The sequence below is a fragment of the Ochotona princeps genome, chromosome 21 (genome assembly GCF_030435755.1).
Source record: "Ochotona princeps isolate mOchPri1 chromosome 21, mOchPri1.hap1, whole genome shotgun sequence".
NCBI lineage: Eukaryota > Metazoa > Chordata > Mammalia > Lagomorpha > Ochotonidae > Ochotona > Ochotona princeps.
This window is the reverse complement of record NC_080852.1, coordinates 24,756,845-24,777,032: the sequence shown is the minus strand read 5'-3', so window position 1 is coordinate 24,777,032 and position 20,188 is coordinate 24,756,845. Positions and strand designations below refer to the sequence as shown.

The following is a 20,188-nucleotide window of genomic DNA, read 5'->3' as shown; positions in this document are numbered from 1 at the left end:
GAGCAGTTGAGATGTAAATCATCCCTGGCCGGGTAGAAAGGTGCTTAACCTGCCACCTGGAGGCTCCCGGTTCCCTAGTTTTGAAGTTGCGTCACTTTCTCTTTGTTAGTGGAGAGCAGGCGGGTGTGGAAGTTGAACTGAGCCGCAGGAGAACCAGACTGGACCCTTTCCGCAGCGCCTGTGGCCATCTGGCCAGCAGCTGTGGTTTGACTATGCACTTCCAGTTCCTAAATTTTCCCCACATTATCTGCTTAATCGGGATTCAAAGCTGTCACTGCATTTAGCTGTTTTGTCTCTGTCTCTAGGAGGGTCTGGGAGGCGAGCCTCAAGCACTGACAGCTCCTGGCCCCTCGCAGCTCCAGGCCCCGGGCACGCAGGACGCGCGACGCAGCGCCGGGAGGGAGAAACCAAGCGCCGCAGGTGCGGGGGTGGGGTGGGGGTGGAGATCTGGCCGGCACCCGTGCCGGATGGTGCCGCCCCTTAGCAACCGGCGCAACGACCCTCCCCGGAGCCGGCCTGGACAAACCGCCGGCCGTGGACCCTGTGGGAGCGGGTATGTGGGTATGTGGGTGCCCCGTGGAGCGGGTATGTGGGAGGACTGCTGGAGGAGCGCGGGCAGGGAACCTCGTTAAGGCGCAGGAGGGGATCGCCTTGTGTGTGTGTGTGTGTGTGTGTGTGTGTGTGTGTGTGTGTTGTGTCCCTGTTTCTACACAGGTGCCACACTTTTAACAGCTTGCAGTTCCATATGTGGGGACGTTAAATTTGTGGGCAAATGGAGCTGACAGTGCTACAAAAATATTGAAATTCAGTGTATGTTTTTTTTTCTTAATATGCATTTTTCACCAACTTTTTGGAAAATCCCCTTTGTACTTGGATTTCTAATTTTTTTTTAAAGTAACTTCATCCTTAAATTACACTTTCCAGGAACATTTGAAGCACACGGGGTGAATCAGGACCCCCTTTTGGGGTGCCCTCCATGCTGAGGACACGTATGACACCCGTTGCCTGGTAGACCTTTCCTTGCCAGGACTTAGCTGAGATCCTGGGCTTTGTCAGCCTCCTACTCCATCCCTTCATCCTGGGCTCAAGTCCTGGTCTACACCTAGGGACAGACTGAGTTCCTGGCTTCCCTTGTTGTGGGCATTTAGGGAGTGAACCAGGGGAAGGAAAATCTCTCACTCTATGTTTCTGTTTTTCAAGCAAATCAGATTTAAAAGTAAAACAGCAGAGATGCAATAAAAACCTGTCTGTGGCCCTACAGCCAGCAGGATTGTTGGCCTGGTAGTGTCAGCAATGGAGGGGGGAATCTCCCACAGTCCCTTGCAGTCACAGATGCACTTGGCAACCGTGGAAGGTGAAACCAACGAAGATGCAGGGTCTTTTTGGAACCAAGTGCTGGTGGCTTAGGGTTTCCCTGCCACAGGCACCCCGCTGACAGAATCTTGGGGGCTCCTGGTGGTGCTGGCATCAGAGACCCTGGGGACAGCCAGAGGGGCAGAGCTCTGTTTCCCTTCTGCTTCTGGCTAAATGACCTCTACAAGCTTGTCAATTTTCCTGGACGTTGGCTCCCTTGTTTACATGTTGGCAGCAGTAGCAGTGTCGGTTATGTGGTTCAAAACCCCCTGTTCATCAGGTCTGTTCAGCCAACACCTGGTGGGATAGGGTTGAATATTAGTGAGTTCACCTGAAGTTTCTGGTAGCTCAGGCTAGTAAGAGCTCCCAGATAATCTGAGAAGAAGCTGGCTCAGATGCCAGCTGGACCTCTTGTTGGCTGTGTGATCTCGGTCATACCACTTAACCTCTCTGAGCTTTCTTCCCTTTGAAAATGGAGGACATTCTCAGTTTCTACCTTGGACATTTAAGTGAGCGATGCATAAGCCCCTTAGCACATTCACCATCCTAACACTATGCTTTTTAGGGCTGTCCCTTCTTCCTCATGGCCAGTTCCCTCCTGCCAATGATGGATAGCACCCAGGGTGGCCAGTGCCCCAGGCCCTGCTAGGGAATCATGTCCTTCTCTCTCCTGAGAGCCATGCCGCTCACAGGCTGCTGTCACTCATGGGGCTGTGACAGGAGGCAGGGGTCTGTGCATCTATCCATTACAGCTCCTGTGCACCCTGGCCATGGCCAGGAGCCTCCTTTTACCCCCATCCTCACTATACTTTCCTGGGCATTTGTGTACCTGCTGCCTTGGGGTCCTGCACCTTCTGTATGCTCCAGAAGGGCTGGTGATTGTGAGACTCACGGGCCAGACTCAGTATTGCCTTTTATTATTTAAAAAAAACTTATTTATGTATTTGAAAAGCAGAACAGGAGAGAGAGAGAGAGAGAGAGAGAGAGAGAGACCAATGATAGAGTAAGCTTACATCCACCAAATGACTGCAAAGGTCCAGGGCTAGTCTGAAGCTAGGAGCTCCATCCAGGCCTTCCACGTGAGTGACAAGGGCTCACATCCTTGGGCCATCATCTGCTGCCTTCCCAGACAATTGGCAGGGAGCTGGATTAGAAGTGGAGCAGCTAGGGCTTGCGACTTGAACCATGGCACTGACCCCTTGCCATTGTTTTTGCCATGTGCCTAGGGAGGTGTTCTAGGAGTGGATTCAAGGAGCAGAGATCCCATGGAGGAGAGCTGGCAGGCCTGGCAGGATTGGAGGCCAGTGCTGGACTTTCAGGCCAGGAGTCTGGGGCTCCTGCCAAAGCCCCATCTGCATCCTGCACTCCTCACACGGCCTGCCCACTCACTGCCTGCTTCTTAGAAATGCTCCAGCCTCTAACGGCTGCTTCACTGCTGCTGGGCAGCTTCGCCCCTGACAGTCTTGAACACCCGCCCCCACCTCAGGTTAGTTCAGGAGGAGATGGAGTGAGGCATAAGTAGCTGCTCTTGCAGAACGGCCAAGCACAACCCATCCAGCAAGAAGCAAGGCTTGTGTTGCAGGTTCCTGGCTGCTTTGTGCCAGGATGCAGAGGAAGGGGGCTTGGGATACTTATGCATTTTCTTTTCTTTTTAAGATTAATTTTATTTTATTCTTATTGAAATGTCAGATATACAGAGAGGAGAAGAGATAGGAAGATCTTCTGTCTGCTGATTCACTCCCCAAGTGGCTGCAACAACCAGAGCTGAGCCAATTTGAAGGCAGGAGCCAGGAGCTTCTTCCAGATCTCCCATGTGGGTACAATGTCTCAAGGCTTTGAGCTGTCCTCAACTGCTTTCCTAGGCCACGACAGGGAGCTGGATGGGAAGCAGGGCTGCCGGGATTAGAACTGGGATTAGAACCGGCATCCACATGGAATCTTGGCGTGTGCAAGGTGAGAACTTTAGCTGCTAGACTACTGTGCCAGGTCTGTACATTTTCTTTTTATTTACTTTTTTTAATTTAATTTTTTTGTTATTTGCTTTTAATTATGAATATCCAGTAAGCTGTGTTAGGAGTTTTAAATATTTATTTGTGGGCCCAGCATGGTAGCCTAGTGGATAAAGTCCTCGCCTTGCAAGTGCCAGGATCCTATATGGGCACCAGTTCTAATCCCGGCAGCCCTGCTTCCCATCCAGCTCCTTGCATGTGGCCCAGGAAAGCAGTCGAGGACGGCTCAGAGCTTCAGGACCTATGCCCACGTGGGAGACCTGAAAGTGGCTTCTGGCTCCTGGTGTTGGATTGGCTTAGCTTCGGCCATTGTGGCTGCTTGGGGAGTGAACCAATGACAGATCTTTCTTTCTGTCTGTCCTCCTCTCTGTGTATCTGACTTTTCAATAAGTATAATAATAGTAAATAAAAATAGCTGGTTTTTAAAAATAATTTTACTTACTTGATTAGGGTATAAAGGGTCAATGGCTACAGGAAAGTGGGTAATACCAATGTTTCCACACTAATATCATTAATTTTTTTCTCTGTGTGTGGGGTCTGGGGAGAAACAAAGGGAAAAGCCCCGCCCAGCCTCCCACCCATCCCAAGTCCTCGATGTGAGGCACGCTCCAAGGGTCCTGCTCAAGCAGTGTATTTATTTCTGATACGTATTAGAAAGAGTGTGCTTCCATCTGCTGGTTTACTCCTTCAGTGCCTGTGATGGCTGGGACCAGGTTAAAGCCTGAAGCTGGATACTTAATCCACATCTCCCACATGGTTGCAGGATCCTGATTATTTGAGCCATCATTGCTGCCTCCCAGGCATTAACAGGCAACTAGAGTCAGGAGCCATAGCCAGGAGTTTAATGTAGGCACTCTCACACAGGTTGTGGGCATCTCAATCGATCTCTTAACTGCTAGGCTAAATGCCTGCTCCTCCCTTTTATTTTTTGCATATGCTTGCTCAGTTTCTCCTACTCAAAGATTCTGGGTAGCAACACATTTCGAGGTGGACGGAAGCAACAGTGGTTTGCCAAGGGCTTGCTTGCCTCCCAAGACGGATTCTAAAGAGTCACATCCTTGAGGTGGTAGATGTGCACATGACCCAGTGGTGTCAGCTCCCACAGGAAGCTGTGTTTGCTGACCCAAGCTGGCTCTGAGAACCTGAGTGAGTGAATCTGGGTTTGTTGCTGGTAGTGAAATCTGTGGGTCAATGGAAGGTCAGGATCAGGGTCTTGCTTGGGGCGGCCATTTATTCCTTTGGCTTAGACAGTGTGGCAGGTGGTGGAATGGGCAAACTTGTGCGAGCCAGGGCATAGGCCCTGTGCTCACAAATCTAATAACAAGTGCGCTCCCCAGGGGAGAGGCAGGCCAAGCCAGCCCACCCTAGATGCTTCCACTGAAAGTCACTTTGAGGAAATGCATGGAGTGATTTTTGAGGCTCCTCTTCCCCCTGCCAAATCACACTCTAGAAGGAGGGAAGACAGGTGGGCAGATGCACAAAGGCAGCCCTGGGCTGGGATATCTGAAGAGCTTCCTCCACTTTACCTCTAACTCTGGGCAGGGGAAGGAGTGGAGGGGGAGGGAAGAGGGGGACTCATTTCTCCCTCCACCCCGACAGTATCCAGGAAAGGTCTGTGGTGGCACTTTCTTGTCTTGTCACCATGGGTAGCCTGGATTAGGAAGAGAGCACTCCTTCCATTCCTTACTCTGTAGCATGGGAGCAGGGGGCCCTTCAGGTTGCTGTGGACACTGAGTTGTGCTGGTTTCTTTTCCCAGGTGCCGTGTCTGGGGCAGCTCCCCAGAAAGCAGCATGGAGAGGCCAAGCAAAGAAGGCTGCAGCCCCGGAAGGGCTGCTGAGGCCCCAGAGTGCAGCAGTGCCCCAAGGCACTGGGAATCCAGTTCCAGGAGCATCCTGGGGGGCCTACAGAGAGCCCTGCAGGAGCAATCCCCTGGGCTGGAGAACGCCCCTGTGGGCACTGACCCTAGCTTCCCACCCCTACTCCAGCCGGTGACCCCATCTGTACTCTCGGCCTTGGGACCTCCCCGGAAGCCGCCCCTGACAGGCCCTGGTAAGAAGTACCCAGTGATGAAGCAGCGGGGTTTCTATTCGGACATCCTGAGCCCTGGAACCTTGGGTCAGCTTGGGGTGAGTGTGGTGCCTGTTCCCTGACACCAAGCCTGAGCGCTCCCTGTGGGTGGATTCCATCCTTTTCTCCATCTGTTTATCTGCTTTTTTAGCCCTCTGTCTAGCCAGCTGTCCATCTGTCAGTCTGTCCATTCACAGCCCACAGCCCATCCTCCACCTTTCAGCACTTCAATCGTCCATCTGTCTGTCGTTTCATTTGTGACTGATTGGTGAGCTGCTGCAGGGGTGCCATGCTGTGAACACTGGAGACCCAGAAAAGATGAACTGCCCATGGCTCATCATTGTGAGACCGTGGCTATGGCGGGGAAACCTGCCTCACCTGGTGATTGTTGGAAAAACCAAGGCCTGAGGTGATGGGGATGTCTTGACAGGGCAAGATGGGGCCACAGGTAGCATTCCAGGCAGGGAGAAAAGCATACACGGAGGCCATGCAAGAGAGGGTGTGGCCCAGGCTAAGGAGGAGGCAGGATGAGAGGGATGAGGCTGGGGTATGAGGAAGGTGGGGAGCAGTGTCTAGGAGAGTTCACAGCCCATAGATCCCTGCTTCGGGAGGCTTTAGGTAGGGTGAGAGGAAAGAGAGATTGGACAGGGACCCTCTGTGGCCCACTACCCTGATAGTGCCGGAGAGGCCCTTGAGAGAAGAAGTCCACACAGAGACACTTGCTGGTGGAGTCTCTGGACACCTGCTGGGAATGTTTGAGAAGGGGAGCTGTGCTTTGCTGGAATGTGGCCCCAGGTGTCCACAACTGGCTGGCCGCTGATTGAACTCACTAGTTGTACACACCCCTGTTCTCCTGGAGGGTGATCTTGGGGTGGTGCCCAGGCCTTGGGGCCTCTCAGATCCTGGCCACCTGTAAAATGTTCCAACGCTCAGGGTTCTGGGTTTTGGTTTCAGAATGTGTGCCGTGGCCCCTGTATAAACCAGAGCCTCCTGCGTAAGGGTGACCTCGACAAGTTCACACCAAGAGGTCAGTCCTGGTGTGGCTGGGCGGGTAGCACCTTGGGGTAGACATTTGGCCTAGTGTTAAGGTGCCATCTAGGACACCCGCATCCCATGAGAGTGCCTGGGTTTGAGTCCCAGCTCAACTCTAGGGTTCCAGCTTCCTGAACATGCAGACCCTGAGAGGTGATGTCTCAGTTGGGTTCTTGCTATCTGCATGGGAGACCAGGATGGGGATCCTAACTTCTGTCTTGGGCCTGACCCAGCCCTGGCTCCTGTGGGCTTTTGGAAAGTAAACTAATAGGTGGGAAATCTCTTTGTCTTTCTGCCTAACAACAATAACAACAACAACAATAATAATTTTAGAAAAGAACCAGGGCTTCTGACCTCAGGGAGATGTTGAGAGCCCCAGTTCCCTCAGGAGTAAAATCTGGGCAGTGAGAGATTTGGTGCTTTGCAAAGGTCTGGTTCGGTGCTTTGTCATTGTCCTCATCAGAGCTGGACTGGGACCAAGGGGCCAAGGATGCAGCGCATCCCATCCAGTAGGGATTAGGAGGGCATTTATGCTGTGTCTTGCCTCTCCTGGGACTTGGGTATGGTGAAGGCTAAGACTATGTGTCTCCAGCACCTACAACAGGGTCCACCCAGGAGGGAAGAAACCCTCCTTGTACTACACAGAGCATCTTGGAGCACCACGAGAACGGTGCTTACTTCATCCCAGCTCCTTTCTGGCCCCTGCAGAATCCTGGGGTTGACAGTGTTCTTGTCTGGGCTCTATTGCGGCTGCTGCTTGAGTGCTGGCAGCCCTGGTCACACAGTAAACTTCAGTCTCAAGTGCTGACCCAGGGTGAGCTCTTCTGCAGCGTGACCACCTCTTGGCCCAGGAGGGAGTCATTAGGGCTCACAGCGGCCTCGGCACTCTTTGGTGGGCTCTGCTTCCACCAGCAGGGTAGCTGGGAGCCTTGCTCAGCCTCGCCAGCCCTGAGAGAGGTGGTCGTCTCCTCCTGGAGTGCATTCATGCATCTGCTTCACCCACACCAGAACCCCAGTCTTTCTGGGCCTGTCTTCTTCAGTGAGCACCCCATGTCCCAGAAGGAACCCCTCGGGCCTTGGCATACTGCCATGGTCAGTTGTCCTGTCTGTGCGTCTTTGCCCATCGACACCCTCACCCAGGCCCATGACCAGAGCTTCTGTCTGTCCTGGTTGAGTAGGGACAGTCGTTTGGTGATGTGAGGGTCACCAGGTCTCTTGCTCCTAGGGTACCTGGTATGACCCAAGCTTTGAACTGGTCCAGGAAGCGAATGGCGTTTAGACTGCCATAAGTTGGGGAGGGATTTACAATTACGGGTGGTGGAACCCTTCTCATGTTTAATTTGACACCTTGCTTAACACTGGCTCCTGGTACTGGGGCACACAAGTACCCGGCTTGTAGGGGCATGGTCAGTCATGCTGGCCCTGGACAGAGAGCACTGGGTAGAGGTAGACCTGCCCTGGCACCTCCAGGCTTGGATCCCTTGGGGACCTGTTGCCACCTCTGCCTCCTCCCCAGTACTGTTCAACATGCCAGCCTCGGACCCAGCCCTTTGGTGCTTTGTCTCCTTGGGGGTGGGGCTTGCTGATGTTCCAGGCTCAGCCCAGTAGCCCCTACCTCTGCCTACAGTCAGCACCTTTAAGATGCCTGAGGACTTCGAGGAGCGCATAAAGCGGCAGCGCATCGGGCCCACCACACAGCTGCTCACCCAGACTGACTTTCCACTCCAGGCCTACGAGCCCAAGGTGCAGGTGCCCTACAGGGTACTCCCTGGCCAGTGTCCCCGCAAGCTGGAGATCGAGAGGTGTGTGAGTAGGTGGGATGTGGGAAGGGCCTGGCTTCTGGGAGGTCATGTAGGCCCAGATCAGGGGTGGGGGTGGGGACATCTGCAGGCTACCGAAGTGAAGAGCCCATGGAAGGGTCTAGAAACAATTAGCTTAGATCTTCCTGCTTCGTAACTTCTTCCTAGGACAAATGGCTTGCTTGCTGTGGAATTGGGGATGTTGGTATTTTGATCAATGAAGTGACCCTTCAGGGGGCAGGGCAGAAGAGTGGTGGGAACACAGCCCATCAGTCCTGCACCCCTGCCACCCCAGCATTTCTGTATGAGTCCTAGAGGGGTGCAGAGTCCCAGAGGAGTGCCTGGGCCACCATGGCCTCCAAGGGGCTCCTGGTTCATTCCCATGGAGCTGCCTCCCCTGAGCTGAGCCATCCTGAGATTCCCCTCCCTGGCCCTGGCCAGGAGGAAGCGGCAATACCTAAGCCTGGACATCGAGCAGCTGCTGGTCAATGAGGGCATCGACTCCAACAAGCTCATGCCCAGGCACCCGGACCCCCAGAACACTCCAACCACCCAACAAAGCCGTGGTCGAGTGTTCCCCACCTATCTTCCCCTGAAGGTGAGCCTGGCTTCCAGGGATGGCTCTGGTCCTCCACACTGCAGGGGTGGGTGCAGGACCCTGTGACTGAAGCTTAGGTGTTAGGCTCAAAAGAGGATTCCACACATTCTCCGCCTTCCTCCCTGGGAGCTGGGGCAGCCTGTGTGCCTGGCCCTGGCTCTCTGTAGGAAACGGGGAGGCCAGGGATCGAGGAGACACCAGTGCATTTGCTGGAGTACAGATGGGGAGGCTGAGTCTGAGGTAGAGAGAGCTTGGTTCTTGATTTCCCTCTCTTCTGTCCCCTCCTTCCTCCGCCTGGCCCTGAGTCCTGCCTGGTGGCCTATGGTGGGAATGTCAGCTGAGTCCAGGTACCCTGCGCCCTGCTAAGTGCTATCTCCTCCTACTACCCCACTCACCACTACTGTCCTGAGTCCCTGTTGTTTCAACATTGTGCACTGAGATTGCCTGTCTCCTTGGGCTGCAGCTGGGTGGTCTTGAGCAAGAGAGCAGAGAGTGAACCCACATCCTGCCACAAGCCCCAGGAACTCCACTGCCAGAGCCTCAGTAGCTTGGCAGGATGGGGAAGGAGAGTTTCCCCAGCCAGGACCCCACATACTCTTGAAAGCAGCAAAGGCAGTGTCAGCCCTGGGCTATAGCCTGCAGCGCCCTAACCTGGGGAAGGAGGCTGCCTGGGCACATCCCACTGCACAGCCCTGCCACCCTAGCGCTTGTCTTGCAGGTGTTCGACAATGAGGAGTTTGACTGCCGGACTCCTAGGGAGTGGCTTGACATGGGCTTGGAGTCAGGCTCTCAGAACAGGAAACCTGTTCCCGGAAAAGCTCTGCTGCCCACCAACGACTCTCTGGGGCATGGTGAGCAGGGTCAGCCCAGACTGAGGGTAACAACTTTGCCACAGACTCCTCTGGGGCCGGACAGCCTTGGGAGCTAAGGGACCCCTCATCTGCTCCCTCTGCATGGACAATGTACTTGTTTGTCACAGAGTTGCTGCAAACATGTATATATATGCAGCTACACTCATACATAAGTTCTTACTGCATGTGCACATGCATGCGTGTGTGCGTGTGTACACACACACACGCACCGACTGCCACCTGTTCACAGCCTTCAGACACTGATCCGAGGCCCTACAGACTTGCCATGTCTTGGCAATGTGGTATCTACTTGCACAGTGCCCTGGCTCCTCTTCTGGTCTTGAGGTTTCCATGTTGGGCACAGTGTCGAGGGAGGAGCCCAGGGCTGCCATCCAGTCCATGGGCTGGGAAAGGCCAGCCCTTGATTCAGAGGTTGGAAGTGGCTGCTCCGTGGTTTGGGTCTGAAGGCCGCCTTGCCACACCCTCCTCCTCCTAATGGGCCTACGTGATGCTGTGGAGTGGGGAGTTGCAGCAACTGGTTTTGGAATTGCATAGCCTTCTGGGTGCCCACAGTGAGCCCATTGAGCAGACTGTAAATTGGTGTTTCATTTAAAAAAGACATGTGAATACTGGAATTAATTTCTCTGAACTAGACAAGGAGCCCAGAATGTTCCCTTCACTTTGGACTTAATTACAAAAAATAATTTAAACTCAATTGTTCCCAGATCTCCACTTTCTGGTGATGAACCCAGAGGTTTGGGGCTGCATTCACCTTAGATGCACCAGACATCAGCCTCCTCCCACCCCTACCCATGCCCAGCGGCCTCTGCTCTTAGCCCTCGCACAGTCCCAGGCCTGGCTGGTGGCTCTAGAGGGAGAGAGGCCAGCCCAGAGCAATTGCTGCCAGAGGGGCCACAGGAGATACCTTTTCCTTTAAGCTGGGCCAAGACAAAGTCAACATCTTCTTTCTTTTAAAGATTTATTTATTCTTATTGGAAAGGCAGATTTGCAAAGAAAAGGAGATACAGAGAGAAAGGTCCTGCATGTGTTGGTTCACTCCCCAAGAGGTTACGACGACTAGAGCTGATCTGATCTGAAGTCAGGAGCCAGTCACCTCCCCGGGTCTCCCATGTGGGTGCAGTGTCCCAGGGTGATCTCTGCAGGGGTACAGCTTGTCCACAGTGACCTTTGCTGCTGGGTCCTGTGCCGAGCTTCTGGTTGCTGGGGTTTTCTGTGCCTGTCTCAGCCCCCATTGGCCCTGGTATCTCTCCCCTCTCCCTGCCCTTTATGACCTCAGCAGACAGAGAGGCCTGGTCCCCCTGGCTTCTCCTGTGATCAGGGCTTCCTAGGGAAGAAACAGAATCCTGGGGTCAGAGAGGATCCCTGGGAAGTGTGGAAAGGACAGACTAGTGACCTAGGAGAGCCATTCCCAATACCTGCTCCTGCCCTCAGAGGGTCCCTGGCTGCACCCATGACAGGGAGCACTGGTGAGTTCCCCACTGTGTTTCAGAGGACCCCAAGAATCCAGAGCTGGAGTATAAATGGTGTGAAGTTGGTGTCTTGGATTATGATGAGGAGAAGAAGCTGTATCTGGTGCACAAGACAGACAAGAGAGGCCTAGTGCGAGATGAGATGGGAAACCCCATCCTAAACGGTGGGCTCACTGCTGAAGGTAATGTCTCAATGTCTCCGCAACCCCTGCTCAGGCTGGCCCAGTGTGTCACCAGTTGAGGTCCAACTTCCACTTAGGTTGGAGTGCTCTGTCAACCAACCAGTGGGCCCACCACTCAGTGACTCCTCCTGCAGGGCATAGAGCCACTGTTACTATGTCACTTCTGAGCAGCTGACAGAGCCCCCTTTAGCATGAGGCTGAAAGGGAGCCTGAGGTCCATCCTGGATGTGCCATTGTGGAGAAATGGTCCTCCTTGTCCCAATACAGTTCCTCCCGGTTCACAAGGCGCTTTGCTAACTGCACGGGGCACCCTGTGAGGGCAGGCGGTCAGGATAGGGAGTGCTGTCGTAACCCAGTACACAGAGAAGGCTGACAGCCAGCTGGCTTCCCAGCCCATGCACCCTTGATGCCGCCCTAGGCTGGAACACAGCATTTGGGATTCTGGAGTCTGATTGTGTGTCCCCTCCTCCCCCAGGGAGGCCACCCCTTCTGCCCTGTCAGTACTGGGTGCCTCGGGTCCAACTCCTCTTCTGTGCCGAGGACCCGCACGTGTTCACACAGCGCGTAGTCCAGGCCAACGCTGCACGCAAGGAAACGGAGGCGCTGCTGCGCTACAACCTGTACGTAGACTGCATGCCCTGTGATGGCCAGCAGCTCATCAATGAGCAGAGCCTGAGCAGAATCAAGCAGTGGGCCATGAGCACGCCCCGGATGCGCAAGGGGCCCTGGTGAGTCCCCGCCCCACTGGGCCTTTCCCTGTCCCTCAGGGAGCCTCGGAACTGTTGGCTGGCAGTGCAGACTCAAGGCTTCTTATTCTGTCCCAAGGTCTCTGACACGTTTCTGCCATTTTAATGCTGATACCCACCTGCTCCCAGATTGGCCATCTGGAGCCTTGGATGCAGGCTGACTTCTGTGTCCTGTTGACACATTCCTGTCACTCTCTGAGCGTATCCTGACTTTCAGGCACAGCCACAGACTCACATTGAACTTTATGATGCAGCTCAGAAGTGAGCGACTTCTCCCCAAGGGGCCCTGGCTCTGCCTAGGTAGGGAATGGTTTTCAGAAGCTGAGAGCTGGGAGTGGAATGTGTTCATCGCTACTGTGAAATCGTTTGTTTGAGTCTCTCATTGGGTGGACAGATCTGGAAATCACATCACACCATCTTATCGTATTACATTACATTGTATATAGCCTCCACTCACACCCAAGCCTTTTGCTTTAGGTATTGATCTAGCTGTTACAAACCCTGAGTTCGTGCTGTCAGCCCCTCTCACCTTATGTGTTGGTCACTCTCTTCTTCAGAAGAAAACTGGATCCTTTTGCTCACTTGTGTAGGGACTGGACTGCTCAGTCCTAGAACAGAGAAAGTACTTTTGACTTGCAAATCCAGACTCTTTAGGAGAGCTCAAAGTAATCCTCTTGTGTGTTGTTTACTGTTCTTTTTGTCTTTAGCCTGGGGCTACGTAGTCCTGCATTCAAAAGTTGCTTGGTTTCATCTTCCACACCTGCTTCACTCTTCACTTGATGAAATAGAGCTTGGTTAATTTCTGTGTTGTCCTTTCCGTAGTTTTATTGCATAAATAATCAGAAGATATATAAATTTCAGATAGTTTTCAGACATATCAATTTCATATTAAAAATGTGTGTTTTCTAATTTGAGTTTTCTTGCACTGTGCTTGCAGGAAATCAGAAATCAGGCCCCATATGTTTATTGAGATTGGCTTCATTTTCATCCCCTTTAAAAAAAAAACAAAAACAACTGCACAACACTCTATTGTATGGATATATCATCACTTACACAGCTGTTCTCTGATATATGGAAATTTGGGTCATTTTCATTATTTTGGAATTGTAAATGTGGTAGTGAATAATTTTGTACGTTTATGTGATGGAAATCTAGCTTTTGGGTCAGGTCTTTAAAAGCCTTAAAAAATTATCTAGGGCTTGGTGCAATGGCTCAAATGTCTAATCCTTCTCCTTCAAGTGCAGGTATCCCATATAGGTGCTGGTTCAAGGCTTGGCTGTTTCACTTCCCATCCAACTCCCTGCTTGCGACCTGGGAAAGCAGTAGAAGATGGCCCAAAGCCTGGGATCCTGTGCTCACATGGGAAATCCAGGAGAAACTCATGGCTCCTGACTTCAGATCGTTTAAGCTCTAGCCATTGTGGTCACTTGGGTAATGAATCAACAGATGGAAAATCTTACTTTCTCCCCTTTTCCCTGTAAATCTGCATTTCCAATAAAAAATATTTATTTATTTTTATTGGAAAGGCAGATCGGATTTACGCAGAAAAGGAGAGACTGAAATAAAGATCTTCCATCCATTGATGGATGGCCACAAATGGCTGGAGCTGAGCTGATCTGAAGCCAGGAGCCAGGAGCTTGCTATGAGTTTCCCACATGGGTACAGGGTCCCAAGGCTTTGGCCCATCCTCTGTTGCTTTCCAGGTTGTAAGCAGGGAGCTGGATGGAAAGTGGAACAGTCAGGACACATTGCATCAGGTCCAAAAATAAATATTTTTTAAAAGGTTCTACAAATGTATTTATCTATTGAAAAGCTAGAGTGACAGGAAGAGAAGAGAGTCCCTGAGTCTAAGGAACTGTAACCTGAAAAATAAAGAACTTATATATAAAAAAGGGAAAAATTAAAAAATAAATATAAGAAAGTATGAGCTAAATTAAAAAAGAAAAAAAGAAAAAAGAAAGAGGGCCTAGCGGCATGGCCTAGCGGCTTAAGTCCTTGCCTTGAATGCACGGGGATCCCTTATGGGCGCCGGTTCTAATCCCGGCAGCTCTACTTCCCATCCAGCTCCCTGCTTGTGGCCTGGGAAAGCAGTCGAGGACGGCCCAGTGCTTTGGGATTCTGCACCCGTGTGGGAGATGCAGAGGAAGTTCCTGGTTCCTGGCATCGGATCGGCATAGCACCAGCCGAGAATGGGCTGTGGGGATTGAGATTCTTTCCTCGGGTGCAATTCCTAGAGCTGACATGGCCCATTCAGAGGGTGGTGGCAGGTGTGGGATGGAGGGAGAGCTCACTGGAGAGAGTTAAGCAACAGAGTGGCCTTGCCTGCAAGGGGCAGAGGAGCCCAGGCAGAAGTCTGGCATCTGTGGCTCCTGGAGTGTGTACTAAGTGAGTGAGTGAAGGCTGTGTGAGGACCGGGTAGTGTGCCATCTCACCCAAGGCCTAGGAAGCGCAGGGCCCAGGGCAGGGTGGTCAGCAGGGTACCCTGAATTCTTGGTGTCTTCCCCCACACCATAGGCTTACAGAATGGATGCAGGGGAGCTCTGTGATTGACACCCTCTTCTGACCCACTAGTCCCAGTGCAATGAGGGAGGGGTACAAGCACTGAACTCCTTGCCCCGACCCCCCTGCTGTGGGGTCTGCCCTTGGCTCCCAGGCACTGGCAGCAGAAACTGGATGGGTTCCCCAGTAGGAGCCCAGCAGGGGCCAGTGTCCAGACTGAAGCAGCTTCCAGGAGAAGGTAAGGATTGGACACTTTGGGGAGCAGAGGCCTCTTTGGGTACTCTTGGCTGGTTCCATGACCCTCACTGCCTCAATGCATTTACCCAGCAGACATCCTGTGGCACTGTCTGGGCACCAGTCCTTGGGTTCAAGGGCCCTACCACCCCTCCAGACAGTTGCTGTCAGCACTATCACCCCCTATTTCCCAAAGGAGGAACCTGGAGTACAGATGGATGAGCCAGTTGCGCATGCATGCCTGTCAGTTGATGCCCTACCTTACTCTGTACTGCCTGCCCCCACCTCCTGGCTGGGCTAGGCTGTCCTAGGCCAGCCTAGTCTGGGCTGGACAGGGCTAGGCTAGGCTGGGCTGGGCTGGGCTAGGCTAGGCAAAGCTGACCCAAGAGGGAAGGACAAGGAGGATGACCAAAGCCTGAAGGCAGGAAGGCATAGTCAGGAATGGCTTACTGGGAGAGGTGCACTTGAACTAAGCCTGCTGGGCTGGAAAGCAGAGAAGCACAGGGGAGAGCCCTAGGTGGGTGAGATGTTGAGTGGAGGGCACCCTAAAGCCAGAGCAGGAGCACCTGCCTGACAACCCTTGCAATTTGGCCATCTGGGTTCTGAACCACAGACATACTGTCTTTTATTGTGTCGTGTATGCACTCAGTGTCCGTGTCTTGGGCCTCTGGGGGAACACCTGGTCTGTGCCAACTGCAGAAGTGATTGCCTGCTGGTCCCCACTCCCCCCACCTCACCAACACCACATCGCTCATCCTTTGCTTGCTGTCCGATGGGCAGCCCCCACTGAGCAGTGTCAGAAGCACTGGAAAAGGATTCATTTGGGGAACTTGGATCAAGTCTGCCCTCTTCCAGAGGAGAGGGGCTGTGCCAGGGATGTGACCCACCCTGCTCCTCTTCCCCCAACACCCTCACTGTGGAGAGGGGCCCAGGCTACTGTGGCAGAGCAGGGTCTGGGCAAGTGAGAGTGTGGTCACCAGAGGGCATAGTGCATGCACAGGTTGTTGGTGTGTAAGGACCCCATGCCCCCCAGGGACTCAATGGCTGCAAAGCGTTCCCCACTCCTAGCTACTGTGAATCCTGGGGGGAGCCCCAAGCTCATGTCCCCAGGTCTGCAGGGCATGAGCAGTGCCCTTGACTTCTGATCTATCGGCTCTGTGGGCAGGGTCCTGGAGTACCTCAACAGACTGGCCAAGGAAGTGAGCCTGGACTACGAGCGGAGCATGAACAAAATCATCTTTGATCGGGTTGTGTCCTCCAAGCCTGACACCTTCCACTATGTGACCCTGCCCACGAAGGAAGAGGAAAAGGTGCCTGAGCAAGGTGAGGTCAGGGCTCCCTCCTGCCTCTCACTCTAAGACCACCTGTCCTGCCATGGGTGCTGGCCTGACACTCCACACCTGTCCTTGCTTTGCCCCAGCTGCCTGGAGGGTTCTGGGGAGGGAGGAGGCAGAGGAGGAAGAAGAAGCCTCTTTTTCAAATATGGGCCCTTAAGTGGCAAGGTTCAGGGGCACCCAAAAAGGCAGCCATTCTGCCCCAATGACCTGACTGGGGGATTGGTCATGTACTCTTCCTGCTTTGGTAAGAGATGGGCGGGCCTGGCTGTGGCCTTGTTGGATGTGGGGCAGACCAGGTCTCAGAACCCTGGGTTCCTCAAAGCTCTGCTTGCTCTAAGCAAAGCAGTCCCCTGCTTATGTCATCACTTGGATCCAGCTTCCTGTCCAAGCAGGAGACTTCAACAGGTTCACAGAAAAAGCAGGATTAAAAGTCATTTTCATTTCCCTGAATATCCTGAAGACCCTTCGTCTTCCTGTGTGCCATGCCCGGACCTCAGGGTGGCATGTAGATGGCTGGCATTCCCAGAGATCCTTGTGCCTGCGCCTTTTGTCCAGGGCATTCCAAAGCAGTTCCCCACAGGCCTCAGGGTTGTGTGTGGCATGGGGAGCTTGTCTCATCCAGTCTCCCAATGGTCTGTGCCCAGGGAAACCTGGAGGAAATTCCCCCATCCAGCTCACTAGGAAGCCGCTCCAGGGATACAGGGGCAGGCTGTGGGAAAGAGGCCTTTGAGAACAGAGGCAACTCTTTTGGGAGAGGACTCAGGAGGCATGGACCCTTAGATCCTGCTGCCCTCTGCTGTAGCCCAGGCAGGTCTGACACTGGTTCTCGGGGGCTCCCCCATACCCACAGGGCTGGTGAGTGTTCCCGAGTACCCCTTCTGGGAGCAGAAGGAAGACTTCACTTTTGTGTCCCTACTCACCCGGCCAGAAGTCATCACAGCCCTGACCAAGGTGCGGGCTGAGTGCAACAAAGTGACTGCCATGTCCCTGTTCCACTCGAACCTGTCCAAATCCAGCCGCCTGGAGGAGTTTGAGCAGATCCAGTCACAGACCTTCTCGCAGGTGCTTGGGTGTGGATGGGCAGTGCAGGCCTGCATCAGGGACCATGGGGAAGTATGGGCTGGGAGACCCTGCCCATCTCACACCATGCCTCAGCTGCTTTGCTAGACCCTGTTGGGGGCCAGTCAGGGGGTCCAGGATGACGGGTGATCTTGGAGAGAAAAGGAGAACCAGGGCAGGCTCCCCTTCCTGTCCTTTTTTGTTCCCAACCCTGGCTGCTGCTGCAATAGGCCCTGATATTAGGCAGGAACCCCATGCACCCCTGTACTAACCTGAGGATCGGGTTATGAGGAAAGTGGGGTATATTGTCTCTGTGCTCTGTCTCTGCCTCTCTTGTCTCTCTTTCCTGTCTGCAGGAAAATCTTTGTTTCTGCCATCCCTTTCTGCTCCCTGAGCGGCCCTTCACCACCATAAGGCCTTGATGGGCAGGGCTCAACCCCAAGCCCTCATGGGGGAGATTCCTCCATGGTTGCTGTGGCCCGGGGATCCCACCAGGGCACCCACATCATGACACCTGTGCCCACACAGGTGCAGATGTTTCTCAAGGACAGTTGGGTCAGCACGCTGAAGGTAGCCATGCGTAGCAGCCTGCGTGACATGAGCAAGGGCTGGTACAACCTCTATGAGACCAACTGGGAGGTGTACCTCATGTCGAAGCTGCGCAAGCTGATGGAGCTGATCAAGTACATGCTGCAGGACACGCTGCGCTTCCTGGTGCAGGACTCATTGGCCAGCTTTGCGCAGTTCATCAACGACGCCTGCTATAGTGTGCTCGACTGCACCGAGGACATGGTCTGGGGCGAGGACTTAGTAAGCAGCCCCTACAGGTAGGGCCCAGTGGGACAAAGATACCACACCTCCAGAGCTCAGTTGTGCCTGCCAAGCAGGCTCCAGTGGTAGCTGGGGTGGTGGCAGTTGGGGCTGGGGGGCTAGGATGGGTGGGACCAGGGCAGCCAGGACCAGAGAGGGAGAGAGAGAGGTTGATTCCTATCTGGTTTACTCCTAAAATGTGCACAACAGCTGTGCTGGGCTAGGTCTTCCTTGAAGCTAGGTCTCTTGAACCATCATCTGTGGTCTTCCCAGGTGCACATTACTGGGCAGCTAGAATCCAGAATTTAGCTTGGACTCAAACCCCAGCACACTGACCACACTGCTCTGAGAAGTGTCTATCGAGTGCTTGTCATGAATCAGGAGGCAGACAGAGCCGTTGCCAAATTGGGCTGGGGCTGTGATTGTGATGGACACGGGGGCTGGTCCTGACACTGGGTCAATGACAAGCTGACTTGGGCACTAAGACCCGAGTAGTGATATGATCAGAGGTGTAAGGGGCCTGGCTGGGCATGGACTTGAAGGATGTCTGAGGTTAACCTCTGAGGTCAAGCGTGATGCCTCTGGGAACTGTCCCACTGACCCGCTCTGATGGCTCAGGTCAGGGGTAGGAGTCTCTTTCCCTGGGGCACCTGTGAGAGGGGCAGTGGAACTTGTTTGGTCCCAGATCTTTCTGGTCACCTGGAGGTCATTGAAAGCCACAGCTGGAGGAGTTAGCAGGCCTCCTCCAGTCCCCTACCTGCAGTCAGGCCAGCTGTTTTCCCTACAGACCCCGGAAGAATCCCCTGTTCATTGTCGACCTGGTGCTGGACAGCTCAGGGGTGCACTACAGCACACCTCTGGAGCAGTTTGAGACATCGCTGCTCAACCTCTTCGACAAGGGCATCCTGGCCACCCATGCTGTGCCCCAGCTGGAGAAGGTACTGGCTGCAGCTTGTATGGAGTCCGGTGCACCTGCTGCTCAGGCTATCGATGGCTCCTGAACCTCAGGGCACTGCCACAAACACCAGGGCAGCCAGACACCCCAGTGTAACCTTCCGGCTGGTGGCTGGTGGGTAATATATACTCAGATAAGGCCCTCTCCATCAGCTGACTCTAAAGCATTAACCCAACCCACTCCTGCAAGGGTCAGGGTCAGGGTCATGTGGGTACTGAATATCAAAGTTGTCCTTGCATTCCCACACTTGCTGGCCTGCTCCAGCCATGGTATGTCTGACCAGGTCCCTCTGCCAGCTCTCCCCAGCTCCTAGACTCTTTATTTATCTCAAGAGGCTGAATAGCCACCTGACAGGCATACCATAGGTATTGGGGGTCACTGCTGCTTTGCACAGTGCATGATGCCCTTGGGCCTAAGAGCCTGCATGACTCAGAACCCATTGCTGGTTACACAGAGCAATCAGGGACCTGATTCCTTGCTGCTACTACTTTGCCTGGCCCTGGGCCAAATCAGGCCCAGGCAGAGACAGATGCTGCCCATGGACAGACTTCCTGGAAGCTTTTAGCTTTGTAGGGTCTGTGGATGCCCAGCCAGCCTCATGCTGTACCCCTGGGCTTGGCCATATTGCCTCCCACCCAGTCTCTAGGCCATGTCCTGCTGCTGTTTGCTCTGCCCCTTGGAAGAAACCCTTATCCACATCTTCAGCCTCCACTCCCCCCTCCACCTACCCTGTTGCTTCCCTGGCAGCTGGTGATGGAGGACATCTTCATCAGTGGAGACCCACTGTTGGAGTCTGTGGGGCTGCATGAGCCACTGGTAGAGGAGCTGCGGGCTGTGATCGCCAATGCCATCCGCAAGGCCATGATCCCTCTGCAGGCCTATGCCAAGGAGTACAGAAAGTACCTGGACTTGCATAATAACGACATCGCCTCCTTCCTCAAGTTAGTGCTGGGTGTGCCCATGTGTTTGCATGTGTGTGTGTTCCCCACCTGCCCACTTGCATGCCCTGCTCACCTGCACAATAATGACATCACCTCCTTCCTCAAGTTAGTGCTGGGTGTGCCCGTGTGTCTGCATGTGTGTGTGTCCCCCACCTGCCCACTTGCATGCCCTGCTCACCTGCACAATAATGACATCACCTCCTTCCTCAAGTTAGTGCTGGGTGT

The 20,188-nt window shown here is 53.7% G+C and overlaps 1 protein-coding gene across 1 annotated transcript in view; it reads left to right on the top strand.

Moving 5' to 3' along the window:
• The first annotated feature begins 4,463 nt into the window (after positions 1-4,463).
• DNAH1 (dynein axonemal heavy chain 1) overlaps positions 4,464-20,188 on the top strand; it is a 57,786-nt gene continuing 42,061 nt past the window's right edge. Inside the window, exons 1-13 of the mRNA XM_004581780.3 lie at positions 4,464-4,508; positions 5,120-5,489; positions 6,385-6,457; positions 8,090-8,264; positions 8,703-8,859; positions 9,578-9,710; positions 11,221-11,382; positions 11,858-12,110; positions 16,027-16,184; positions 17,049-17,260; positions 17,786-18,084; positions 18,855-19,005; positions 19,770-19,963. Coding sequence (XP_004581837.2) covers positions 5,154-5,489; positions 6,385-6,457; positions 8,090-8,264; positions 8,703-8,859; positions 9,578-9,710; positions 11,221-11,382; positions 11,858-12,110; positions 16,027-16,184; positions 17,049-17,260; positions 17,786-18,084; positions 18,855-19,005; positions 19,770-19,963 — 2,303 coding nt within the window. The 5' untranslated portion in view covers positions 4,464-4,508; positions 5,120-5,153. The remainder of the gene's footprint in view (positions 4,509-5,119; positions 5,490-6,384; positions 6,458-8,089; positions 8,265-8,702; positions 8,860-9,577; positions 9,711-11,220; positions 11,383-11,857; positions 12,111-16,026; positions 16,185-17,048; positions 17,261-17,785; positions 18,085-18,854; positions 19,006-19,769; positions 19,964-20,188) is intronic.